This window comes from Anabrus simplex, chromosome 4, assembly GCF_040414725.1.
Source record: "Anabrus simplex isolate iqAnaSimp1 chromosome 4, ASM4041472v1, whole genome shotgun sequence".
In the NCBI taxonomy this organism is placed as follows: Eukaryota; Metazoa; Arthropoda; class Insecta; order Orthoptera; family Tettigoniidae; genus Anabrus; species Anabrus simplex.
Window position 1 is genome coordinate 354,732,949 of NC_090268.1, and position 13,377 is coordinate 354,746,325.

At 39.9% G+C, this 13,377-nt stretch overlaps 1 protein-coding gene across 3 annotated transcripts in view; it reads left to right on the plus strand.

Annotated features, from left to right (window-relative positions):
* Dyrk2 (Dual-specificity tyrosine phosphorylation-regulated kinase 2) overlaps positions 1 to 13,377 on the plus strand; it is a 279,905-nt gene that overhangs the window by 237,111 nt on the left and 29,417 nt on the right. For all 3 annotated transcript variants that reach the window (XM_067145764.2, XM_067145763.2, XM_067145765.2), the window contains exons 3-5: positions 1,439 to 1,700; positions 7,982 to 8,145; positions 9,879 to 10,003. In XM_067145764.2, the coding sequence (XP_067001865.1) occupies positions 1,439 to 1,700; positions 7,982 to 8,145; positions 9,879 to 10,003 (551 nt within the window). The remainder of the gene's footprint in view (positions 1 to 1,438; positions 1,701 to 7,981; positions 8,146 to 9,878; positions 10,004 to 13,377) is intronic.

Here is a 13,377-nt window from a genome sequence, read left to right on the forward strand (position 1 = left end):
AGCAATGTCGCTACTCACTAGCTTCCAGCCAAGTCAGGTTAATTACTGAGGCAAATGGTGGCCGGCCATAGGGCTAACCACCCATTCTCACATAGTGCCTTTACCTCCCACTCCTCCACAGTCAGTAAAGGGATATATATTTTTTAAATTTGTCCTTTTAAGTAAAGAGGTTTAAAAATACCATCAATACAGACGCAAATATAGTGTCAGTACTCAGTGGTAAAGGTGAGATCAAAGGGAAGAGTTCAGCGTACGAACTAGGATGAAAATCCCAATGATTTTTAGTGGAATTATTCTGCAATGGAACGCACTGTGAAACTTGCCTACCCAACGAGAGAGCGAGAAAAGTAAAAACGGCTCATTTCTATTCAGCACCGTTCGAAAGGAAATGCATTCTAAACTGCTAGAAAATATTAGCACCTTTATAAAGGTGAGGTCACTTTCACCGTAACGTCTGCAATGTTCTGTAGAAGTTGTGGGAAGACGTGCTAATCGTGGCCTGGTTCAGTAGTTAGCATTGACATGTTCTAGTGCGCTAATGCTCAGAGCCCTCTGTTTTATCCACCCACGCCTACTATTGCTCTAACTCACGGAACCAAGAAACTGGTAACGGGACCCGACCCCACCGCCTGCCGTGCACTTGAGAGCGAATGAGTAATAAGACAATAACAGCAGTGACTGTGTGGAGTCCAGTGGCCCTCGCCCGCCACACACTGCTGCTCTGCTCAGTGCTCAGTAGCTGAGAAGCGGTCGAGTGCAGCGAACGTACTGTGCGTGTTACTCCGCTGAGAGATATCCATTGTTTGTTACTGATCAGTTTCGTAACGGTTCGCCACTTTCTGATTTAAAAATTAAAGCAAAACAGGAATACTGTCATTCCGAGAAATTCCCAGGTCTGTTGTTTAGGTGGATATAGCATATGGCGAATACATGGGTATAGCAGTTCTGATCATCTTCCTCAATACTCGTCAATAAGAGGAGGGGAGAAGGAGGGGCGTGTAAATAAAAACTGTTAGACCGTGTGATTTGTTGATCATATTGTGCAGTGGAGTTGGTGATGAAAGGTCGGCCGTAGTTCCTAGAATGAGATCGAGTCAGTGAATTCTGTGGTTCTTTTCTAGGTGTGCCCTCGTGAATTAATGCAAGATTTTTTCTTCTTCAGTATGTGCATGAACAATCAAGTGAGCTAACTAATCGGCGCGGTTCTTGCAGTGTAATTTGGCTAACGAAACCTTTTTTCTATCTCGTGTTCGTTGAAACATGCAGTATTTGAGCGTGATGGAAAATGCTTAAGTGTACTGACATTATTTTAATACCAGTGTTTCAGACTGTTAATTTATCTGATTGTATGCAGTGTGTGATAACCGATTTCTGAACAAAAACTATCATGTCTGTGAAGACTCTCATCTCACGGCATCACTACGGTTATGCCCCACAGGGTCAGAAGCTGCCGGCGCTAAGCAGTTCGGGGCATGTGAAGAGTGTGTCTCGACTAAACCTTCATCACCATCAACAACAGCCGTCGCAGCAAGAGTCTTCGCGAGCTAGTTCCACTGCGGCGCCCACCCCCGTCTCGCCGTGCTTTCCTGTGCTCAACAACAACAGTAGCAGTGGCAACAACAACAATAACGCGTTGGACAGCAGTCCTAGTCAACCTCGAGTGAATGCTCACGGACACCGCTTGCCACTATCTGCAGCAGGTAAGACTTGAGATTGTATATTTCTATATTTACTCCTCTTCCATTATTATTATTATTATTATTATTATTATTATTATTATTATTATTATTATTATTATTATTATTATTATTATTATTCCTCAGTCAGCCAGTCCATGTTACAAATGGTGTGAAAATGTCGCTCATAAGGTCGGTTGGTGCATGCATTTCAGTGGGCTTGGCAGACTGATATGTAACAGCAACTTCTGGCTCAATGAGGAAAGTGGTGGTGGTGGTGATGATTATTGTTTTAAGAGGAAGTACAACTAGGCAACCATCCTCTATATAACACTAATCAGAGGGAAAATATGGAAGGGGTCCGACACTTCGAAAAATGAAGATGTCGGCCAAAGAAAGACAAGGGCCACGAAGGGCGTGAAAATGAAAGACTCCCTAGCCCTCGCAAACCTAATAGCATCGGGGTCGGAAAAGAACAAGAGTTGACCAAGAGAGGTAGGATAGGATAGATGACAGTGAGGAGCCTGGCACAAGTAAGTGGAAGCAATGCCAGGACTCAGCTGAGGGCCCCGTGGTCACCAGCCCACGCTCCAAAGTTCAGAGCCCCTGGGGCCCCTTTTAGTCGCCTCTTACGACAGGCAGGGGATACCGTGGGTGTTATTCTACCACCCCCACCCACAGGGGGAAGAGCCCCTGAGGCCCCTTTTAGTCGCCTCTTACGACAGGCAGGGGATACCGTGGGTGTTATTCTACCGCCCCCACCCACAGGGGGTCAATGAGGAAAGCAACGGGAAACTACTAGTCATTTACCTAGTACGCCTCTTCAGTGACGCCTAGGCCATCTATGGCAGATGATGGTGGAGCTGTTGAGGACCAAACCAGCCTTTTGGCTGAATACTCAACATGCATACCATTGTTGTTATTATTATTATTATTATTATTATTATTATTATTATTATTATTTTAATTTACGTCCCACCGACACAAATAGGTGTTATGGCGACGATGAGATAGGAAATGGACAGGAGTGGAAAGGAAGCGACTGTGGCACTAATTATTAAGGTACAGCCCCGGCATTTGCCTGGTGTGAGAATGGGAAACGACGGAAAACCTTATTCAGGGCTACCAACAGTGGGATTCGAACCCATCATCTCCCGAAGACAAGCTTTTAGCTACGTGACGTAAACCACGTAGCCACTTGTCCGGTAGGATAGGTCTTATGGTGAGGATGAGGTAAGAAAGGGCTAGAAGTGGTGAGGAAGCGAGCCTTAATTAAGATTCAGCCCTGGAATTTGCATGGTGTGAAAACCATCTTCAGGGCTGCCAGCAGCGGGGTTCGAACCCTACCTTCCGAATCCATGCTGATAACTACGTGATTCAAACTGCGCAACCACATGCTCTGTCTCTTCCACTGCTGTAGTAACTACAATATAGTAATTTGCATGTAGGCGTATTAGCGACCTAGACTTTCAGGGCATTCTTGTTAGTCTACCTACTTAAAAAGAACCGACATATTTGTGAATTGAAAAAAGAATTACAAATGAACGGTGATATGCAATTTATGTATTGGTAAGGTAATGTGTAGGCCTACTGTTTATTTGACGAGATTGTATATACTGATATAGGTTTGTAAGGAAAAAGATGGAAGTCACACCTCGAGTTATAAGGGTCGATGAAGAGACTGCTACCAGATTTTGCTGCCATTCTGATGTAAACATAATGGAAGCTGAAGGTAGTACAAAATGAAAACTAATTTAAAAAATACATTGCAACTTATAGCCTATTATTATAATAGTTCCTAAAACTGCAGATTCGCCGGGAAACTTTCGTGAGATAAGCACCATACCAATTCGGAAACAGATTAATCACTGCACTAACATTTTGAATTTTTTCAGGTAATAGGGAGCTATTTAAACAAGAAAGGAATGTTCAAGAGTTTCTATTACACTGAAGAGCAAGTTTAGCCGGAATGCATTTTAGATGAAAATCTACATAAAATCGTATAGGCCGTACGTAACAATTCAAAACATAGCTGCCCCTGGACGAGGGTTACCGTGAAGATACAGCCTCATATTTAGTTTTCTGGAACAGTATTGAAATAATATTTTAAATTAACATGAATTTATTGATTCATTTTTTGAAGAATGCCCGAATGAAAACATTTGTAATTAGTTGTACTATACAAATGGATGGAGAAGGGTCCCTAAGAATTATTAGCGTATTCAATGATATTTTATTACGGACCTCGGTAGCTGCAGTCGCTTAAGTGCGGCCAGTATCCTTTATTCGGAAGACAGTGGGTTCGAACCCCGTCGGCAGCCCTGAAGATGGTTTTACGTGGTTTCCCCATTTTCACACCAGGCAAATGCTGGGACTGTACCTTAATTAACGCCACGTCCGCTTCCTTCCCACTCCTAGCCTTTTCCTGTCCCATCGTCGGCATAAGACCTATCTGTGTCGGTGCGACGTAAAGCAACTTGTAAAAAAACGCCAATTTATTCCACATAAATAAACTGCATTCAGAACAGTGTTAGTGCTCATTGATTTTCTTTTCGTGCTGGTAGGAAAGAAGTAGGCTTAGTGACTTGGTGTATTCGTCAGATTTTCGTTCAAGGTTTTTATTTCTATTTCTTATTGTTATGCGGTTATTAAAAATGAATTAATAAATAATAAACCTTTACACATTGTAACAAAATATATGATTTAGTAATGCACTGATATGTGCATTACCGAGCTCGATAGCTGCAGTCGCTTAAGTGCGGCCAGTGTCCAGTATTTGGGAGATAGTAGGTTCGAACCCCACTGTCGGCAGCCCTGAAAATGGTTTTCCGTGGTTTCCCATTTTCACACCAGGCAAATGCTGGGGCTGTACCTTAATTAAGGCCACGGCCGCTTCCTTGCCACTCCTAGCCCTTCCCTGTCCCATCGTCACCACAAGACCTATCTGTCTCGGTGCGACGTAAAGCAATTAGCAAAAAAAAAAAAAAAAAAAAAAAAAAAAAAAAAAAAAAAAAAAAAAAAAAAATGTGCATTATGTGCGACGGATGCAGGGCCCTAGTTCAGACTCGCATTGCTACTTTCTTCGCAAACAAACGTCTCTAAGTTAGTAAAAACGACGGTATTGAGTTTGCGAGGCCAGGAGCTTCCCGCTCTTCGTGGTCCTTCGCCATTCTCTAGCCGACATTCTCAGTCTACGAGAATTGGTGAACCGTCTACGGACTATGGTGTCCCAAAACAGTCAGTATCACCATAAATGTACAGTAATTATTTTAATAGTCCTCATCAAAACGTTAGTTCGATTTAACGAGGACCTTTGATACCTGGAATACATACTGAAATCGAAATATACAGCATTTATTTCCTCCGAATATTCCAAATTTTCGGCACGAAGAGGAGTTCGCAGTCTCGTGTCTTAATAATGATCAAAGCGCTGGTAATACTGTACTTAAATGATAATGGTCATACTCAGTGATGTAGTTGGAACAAAATATTTACAGGAACTCATCTTATTAATTCAGCAATTTCCAAATGGACTCGTATTAGATGTCAAAATCAGCGGCCTCATGTTTCCGACAAATTGTTTCATCAGCTGAACGTTTCCCCTTTCGTAGCCATGACTTGACATATGGTTGTGGGTTAAATATATGCACAGGGGGTCCAAGGCTGCTTATGAAAATAAGTCCGCTTGATCTTGCAACCAGCACCCTATTTCTCTTTTCGGCGTGGATCTCATTGTACACCCATGACGTTTCAGCGCTATGTATAGATTGTAAGATATTCTTACTGAATGTAAAAATGTTACGTCATTCTAAAGCGGCAAAATATTTTCCGGAACGGCGTTCCGGCCCGTTCCGGTCGGCGTTCCGGCCCGTTCCGGTCCAACTAAACCACTGGTCATACTTGCAGAGAAAAAGATCCTTCTTCGTATCCAGTTATTTGGAAGTTTACACACCGGTATGTCGTTTATAGGTACGTACCGTACGTAGTATACGAGCTGGACTTGATCTTCACTTTATATTTGCAAGGTGCTTAACTATTTCAGGACAATTCCGCCTGCGTCATTTGAGTAGAGTTCTAAAATATTGGAGTGATACAAATCAATATTCTTTTCGTCCTGTGGCGTGAATTGCTTCGAGGGGCATGCGTCGTAAAATTACTTTGTTATCAAAGACAATAATAATAATAATAATAATAATAATAATATATAATTATAAAATAAGAGTTTTTCTGTACATTGCTCAGAATTTAAAAAGAAATGGTCATGTCCACAGTAACAATGAAATGCACTTTTTTTACTTTTTTCCGTAATTTCTGTCTGTCTATTTGTATGTACATGCATCACGAGAAAACGGCTGAAGAGAATTTAATGAAAATCGGTATGTAAAGTCGGGGGATGAGCCACTACAGTCTAGGCTATAAATAATTTTATTCACGCTGAGTGAAATGGTAGTTTAGGGGAAGGTCTAAAATGTAATTCTCAAATATTTATATTATTAGTGGTCCTATCGATAAATACTGCATAACTAAAGTTATATATAGAATTAAATTTCCTATTATTTATGTTTTATACACTTTTACCGTACCGGCTATGATTAACAGATATTCATGAATTTGAATTTTTGTTGATAAGTCCATATCAAAGCCAAGCCACGAGAAAATGGGTTAACAGGATTTAATGTAAATCGGTACATAGAGTCGGGGAATAAGAAACTACAGTCTAAGCTATAAACAATTTTATTCACCCTGGATGAAATTGAAGTTTAGGGGAAGGCCCTAAACTGTAATTTTTAAATACCGGTACCGATACTTATGTTATTGGACCTATCGAAAAGTACTACATAACAAAAGTTATAGAGAATACAATTTCCGATCATTTATGTTTTATTCAATTTTACCGTACCGACTATGATAAGAGTGGTATTTGAGAGTCTGAAGAAAACTAAATGTGAAGGCCTACGGTATCGAAAGCGCATAACATTGATCAACAATAACATTGACCATTGTTTGATGTTCTTTGTCTCTTATGCTGCCACTCAACTCCGATTGATGGGATTACAGCTGCGTACCGAGTATAACCAGCCTGACTGAATATTCGCGGGAAATTGCTGGCAGTTAGAAAACTGTCTTCTTTAGCATGCCATTCCTCTGATTCATACATTTTCTGATACTGCTGCTGCGTACCGGTAACTCAAAATTCAACCCTGAAAAGAGCCGCTTCTTAAGAAAAACTTCTTCTTCCCCTTCACTTTTATTAAATTCTACATTCGTTTTATTCCAAATTAGCAGTGCAGGAGGGGGGGGGGGGTTCTCCTCTGGATTGGAGGAAAAATTTGCCTCCAAGTCAGATATATATTTCCGCCGCCATTGTAGTGAATTGAGATTTTCCGACTCATCGGGTATTCCTGGGACTCGCCACTATTCGATCCCCGCCCCCGCCGGAAAAAGACGAAGAGTGTTCACGGATCACGACTGTCTGCGGCTTGGTCATTCCAGCTCTGGAACTTTGGACTGTTAAATCGGCAGCGCGGTACTGCTCGTTAAAAGTGAGAAAATGTGTGGTTTTTCATTTGATCGAGTATTTACTATGAAAGCATTGATTTTAATCGCGCCATTCCTACTGACGTCATTGTAATGTATGTCCATTTCAGATGGAAAAACCACTAAGACTTTCTGAGGATGCAAAAAGGCAGTGGAGAGCGAGTGTCTGCCATTATAATGAAAAATCCCCAACCTAATTGTGACTGATGGTAGGCAAGCAGGCCTACCATTACACTGAAAATTTCCTAACCCAGTCTTCATATGAGAAATGCGTTTGGTTACTTCCCGTCGCGTTTCTAGGGTAACGTTAAGAGCTATGCAATTTAATACAATCTTGCTCACAACGTGTACACTACCTAACCTAGAATTCTGTGTACAATGTAGAATTCCTTAGCGAAGCACAGGTACATCAGCTAGTAATAATAATGTAATGTTATTGTTTTAACGTCCCACTAACTACTTTTGACGGATTTCGGAGGTTATCTAAGAAAACACTCCTGTGTTAAATTATACAATTATGTCATTAGGCCTATATTTATGATACAACAGTGCAGTACACAAATATAATCATATTCCATGTCATTTCCATGATGCTGTGGAAGAAGAGGGTATAGGCTCTCTTAAAATGTATAATTTAGATTATGTATGGTATTACCTAAATTTTGATTTTATGAGGTGAGTAATTAAGTGAAAGTAAGTACGGTAACTGCATTTCCTGTGTTGATGAATCTTGAATGACACACTTATATTTTTGTTTGGTATTGCAGAAGCTCTGAAGTACTATAGCAACAGACTGACTGAGTATGAAAGAACTGAAGTTGAAAACTATCCTGAGATCTGGTACCTTGGGTTAGATGCCTGTAAGATCCATGGAGATGAAGTTGGATCACAGAATGGAGGCTATGATGATGATAATGGCAGCTACAATAAGGTAAAGTTGAATAGCTTGTTCAAAGTCGGTTAACATATAGTCTGTTATGGATCTGCTTGAAGAATGTATTCATAACTGCTAAACCCATACTAGCACAGGTGTCCAGCAAACGCTTCCCATTCCTATTAGCTTCCATATCTTCCCCACATTTACCAATCACCCTTTCGTATCCTTCAGTTCTATTTCCAACTCGCATTGAAATCGCCCATTAGCACTATCCTATCATTGCTGTCAGTAGGTAAGAAATTCAAGGGAATTGAATGTCGGATTGGGTATACTAAGCTGGAACAGGTAGATAATTTCAAGTATTTAGGATGTGTTCTCCCAGGGTGGTAGTATTGTAAGTGATATTGAATCAAGGTGGAGTAAAGCTAATGCAGTTAGCTTGCAGTTGCGATCAAGAGTATTCTGTAAGAAGGAAGTCAGCTTCCGGATGAAACTATCTTTACATCGGTCTGTTTTCAGACCAAATTTGCTGTACGGGAGTGAAAGCTGGGTGGGCTCAGGATATCTCATTCATAAGTTGGAAGTAACAGACATGAAAGTAGTGAGAATGATTGCTGGTACAAGTAGGTGGAAACAGTGGCATGAGGGTATTCGGAATGAGGAGGAGATAAAGGCTAAGCTAGGAATGAACTCGATGGATGAAGCTTTACGCATAAACCAGCTTTGGAGGTGGGTCATGTGAGACAAATGGAGGAGGATAGGTTACCCAGAAGAATAATGGACTCTGTTATGGAGGGTAAGAGGTGTAGAGGGAGACCAAGATGACAGTGGTTAGACAATTCAAAGTTAAGAGGTATAGAACTAAACAAGGCCACAGTACATCATTACTCCAGTTCGGTTGACAAGACTTTCACACACTTGTAATGACTGTAGTTTGTTTACATGCTCATGGCCTTCTCAGGAAGGATGTTGTCAAGTGGTGCTCAGTGCTGCCAACTTCTGTACTTAGGAACTCATGATTGAGTGTCTTGGTGTGCAGACGTTAGGATAGGATCTGGACAAGACCATTGGTCTGGAGTGGTTCTTGCCACGCGGACGGTTAGGATAGGATATGGACAAGACCTGTGATATAGGGACAAGCAAAAGGGGTTTGGGGGCGTAAGCCCCCAGGTTAGAAGCCGCAAAGCAGGCCTAGGCCTGTTACATTTCTTTGCGCTTTTATTGTGCTGGGGTTGGTAATGGATTATGATTAACATTATTGACGGGAACGAGATCATGTGCCCTTTACATTGGCCAATAGGAATGCAAGTAGCTACGTCAAAAATGAAAATGGTGTGTAATATTCTTCATTAGGTTTTAAAGTAAATATACTTCTTGGGGCGGGATGGTGGGTTCCTAGACATTGAAATTAACACATCCCTTTTCTGAGACACACTCCAAGTAAGATTTCATTAATTTTCACTTATAACATTAGAAATATGTTGTTGACTGGACTGGAGTAATACCCACAGCTCTAGTTATAAATAGAGGATTGTAGTGGCATTTAGTAAATTCATAGAGACTTGCAGACTGAATGCTGAAAGGCATAACAGTCTATAAGGAAGGTATGATTAAAGCGTTTAGAACTTTTTATTGGCTCCACATTTTATAGGTTTCTGTTTTGTCTTTACACAGTACATTTTATGCAGTGGGAAAGGAACTGTATAATTTAATGTGATTGCTATCTCATTGAAATTCATTGCATGTAAACTGCTGATTCACAAGAACATTTATGATTTCTCTTGCAGGTTCTCCACGATCACATATCTTACAGGTATGAGATTTTGGAGGTGATTGGCAAGGGCAGCTTTGGGCAAGTTATCCGGGCATTGGATCATAAGACTAACCAACATATAGCAATTAAGATCATTAGGTAAGTAACTGAGTAAAATTTCTGCTGCATTTTTGTTGTAGCCAGGCTGAACAGGTCAGATGGTAGAAATGCTGGGCTTCTGAGCCCCAATTGGAAGGTATGATCCTGGCTCAGTGTGGTGGTATTTGAAGGGGCTCAAAAATGCCAGTGTCATGTTTGTAGGACAGTTCTGACACCTATTCTAAAAAAACCGTAAAAGATAGTAAGTGCTGAGTTTTACCCAATAGTGCATTTAGGTTGAATGTGCTAATGGAAACTTAGTGTGGAGAGGAAGTTTCAGGGTTCTAAAGCATTTTTACATCGATCTGTTGAAAGAAAATGCTGCATCTCAAAATGTTAACTACAGAATTTGCTTTTGATTCAATACATTTTATATTAGCGATACAATGATACACGTGTATACCGGTATTTGCATAGAATTTAAGTTTAACAGAAACTAGCAAAATATGTAATTAGACCTGGCTCTGATATTATTATGTTGTTCCCAACCCTACTTAATCGTACAAACAGGGATTAAGGGAGTCGTGTCCCTGTTACTCCCTCTTTCCCAATTACTAACTTTGTGTGTGTCCAAATTTGAGAACACAAGAAACTTTGTTTTCCCTCTGTTGCCGTTTTGTTATTCTGCTCTACCTTAGTCTTACAAATTTTTTCTTCTCCTATTACCATGGTGTGTTATCTGAAAACTTTTCCACGTGGCATGATAACCAAGTACCCATAACAGTTGTAATTAGTGAATTTTCATTTTCAGTAAAAATGTCTTTGCAAACTCACTTGCTGTATGTGTTCTGAATACAAATGGAAAATTTGAGAGAAAAACAAACAAACAATACATGTGAACAGGAAACTCAACAAAAACCATATAAATCGTATGCACATTATTAGATAAAAATATTTATTCAGAATACGAACTGAATCATTTATTCTTTTTTAATATTTTCAAGGACTAAATATCTCTAAATAAACAAATTAGGAAGCTACAACACAGGTTTTCTCCATCCTCGTCTGTTACAGTACGATAAATCAAATTATGTCACTTATTTGTGGTCGGTCATGTTGATGTCACTGTTATCGTTCTCTGGATGTTGTTCCTGTGTTACTTTGTATGCACTTAGAAATGCACAGAAACTTTTGTAAACAAGGGGGATAGCTGTGGAGTTTCGTGTAATACTCGCAGCCACATCACTCGTAGCTCTTGCTCGATTTTCTTCAGGGGTCATTATTAAAACGAAAGAAATCAGAATTCAACAAAGTTGGCTTATATGGTCATTATTAGGGAAAGTATTTTTAGGTACTAACAGGTTAAAATGCAAACTTATTTGAACAAGGCACAAGTATCATCTAGCCGCTCTACAGTTATGCCGGCGAGTTGCATCAATTTTAGGGGTTCCGATAGTTCAGATTGCTAATATTTATGCAAATCTCAGTGTAGGAACTGTTGTGTGGGTAAAAGATAGTTGCGCCTGGTTTAGTCCTTAGCCCTCCTTCTTTTATGAACACTCCTGCCTCTCCAGCTCCATTTAAGAATCTGCTTGCAGAGGGGTAAGAGACAGCACAAACATATTAACAGCATATTTATAAAAATCAACTAAGGCAAACACAAAATAAATATAATACAAGTACAATACTGTATTCAGGTGCAATTTTAAGCATTTTCAAGCCTGAAATTATCTCAGACAGTCACTTTTTGTCTGTAATAGTACATTGTGTGGAACTTCTCAAAGCACTCGCCGAGATGTAATCCAGGCTTTTTTCTACAAGTTTGCTGAAAAACACAGTTTCATGTCGTAACTCAGGCTTACTGTTCATTGCCATATTTAGGATTATGCCTAAAAATGCTTTGAATTTAGGAAGAGTAAATTCTATCCATGACCTCCTAATAGACTCACGTCTGAGGGGCGTAACGATTTGAATGTTTACACTAGTATACCAGTTTGTCTCGCGCAGTTTCCGACAATAACTCCTCAGTCATGAAAAACTGGAAAAAGTCAAGTTCACTCTTAGGTTTAGTTCCCTGCGGTGGCTTATAACGTGACGCACCTGAAGTCCAAGTCAGTGTCACGGTATTTCCTCCAGCCATCAGTAGAGGTACCAGCACTGCCATTTAGCATAATTTTCTCATTATCAGGATCTTCATCACTCAACTCACCAACACAATCTCGTTCCGCAATATCTTCCTCCCCACTTAATTGAAAATCACTCTCACTATCGCTGAAATCAACGTCACTTTCACCTATAAGTCTGGATATTTCCTTCTCATTGTGCTCGAACGATGCCATGTTGCTAAACAACGTCTGTTTACAAACTCACATGGTCTACAAAGAATGTGCATAAAGCCAGATTTCAAAGAGATTATAGCTATACATGGCTTCAAATTATCGTGGAAGGATGGCAGTAGCTTACTGTACCTGTAATTCATGCGTCCGTAACCCGAAAACGGAGTTACATAGAGAAGAATATCATGTCAGGCATTGTCCGGCATAGTATCTATGCGGGATATTCTCGTTGTTGGGCATGGCCCGCCACATGAGTGCTGAGGGTTAAACACGTTTGCATTCTAACCTTTCCCTAGACATTATCAAACGGAAAGAACTGTGAATTCCAATAAAGTTGGCTCATATTACTATTCTCCATTCTTGTAATTTAAAGAATAATGAAAACAAATCATTAGCCACATGTGGAGTTCAACCCTTTATCTGCACAGCATGTTTATATTAACTGTAGTAAAGTCATTCTTTTATATTGTTAATCCTACACTACATAATGACATTAGCATTGAAGAATCTTTAGAATTAATGATGATTCATAAACTTAATATGGGTTTAGCCAGTGTTGAGCAAGTGTCGGATCTAGATGAAATACAGAGCGACTTGTGTGGAGTTTAGGCCTTAATTAATTACTGTTCATAATTTACATACCTTGAAAATTATCTGCACAGTAGATGTAGGGCCTACACTTAATTTTATCTCTTCCTTAATTTGTAACAATTGTCCTGATGGCTACATGTGTGTCTACGTAGATCCTCACAAACAGTGGACCACCTACTGTTTGAATGTGTTGCACTTGAAAGAAGGCGGCATGACTTGAACTCTCATTTAAATTATTGCAATGAATGATCAAAACCCCTGTATCATTTGTTTAAGAAGCCATGCTTATTATTATTATTATTATTATTATTATTATTATTATTATTATTATTATTAACTTCATCCACTTCATTTTCTGCCGATTAGGTACATGGTTATAGTTGGATGCTAGATGTGAGAATGCTGCTGCGCTAGACGCATTACAGGAGTGAAATGCATAGCTTTCATTTTCATCGTAAAATTGAATATGCATTTTAACTATAACCTTAGTATACTATGTAAAGTAGG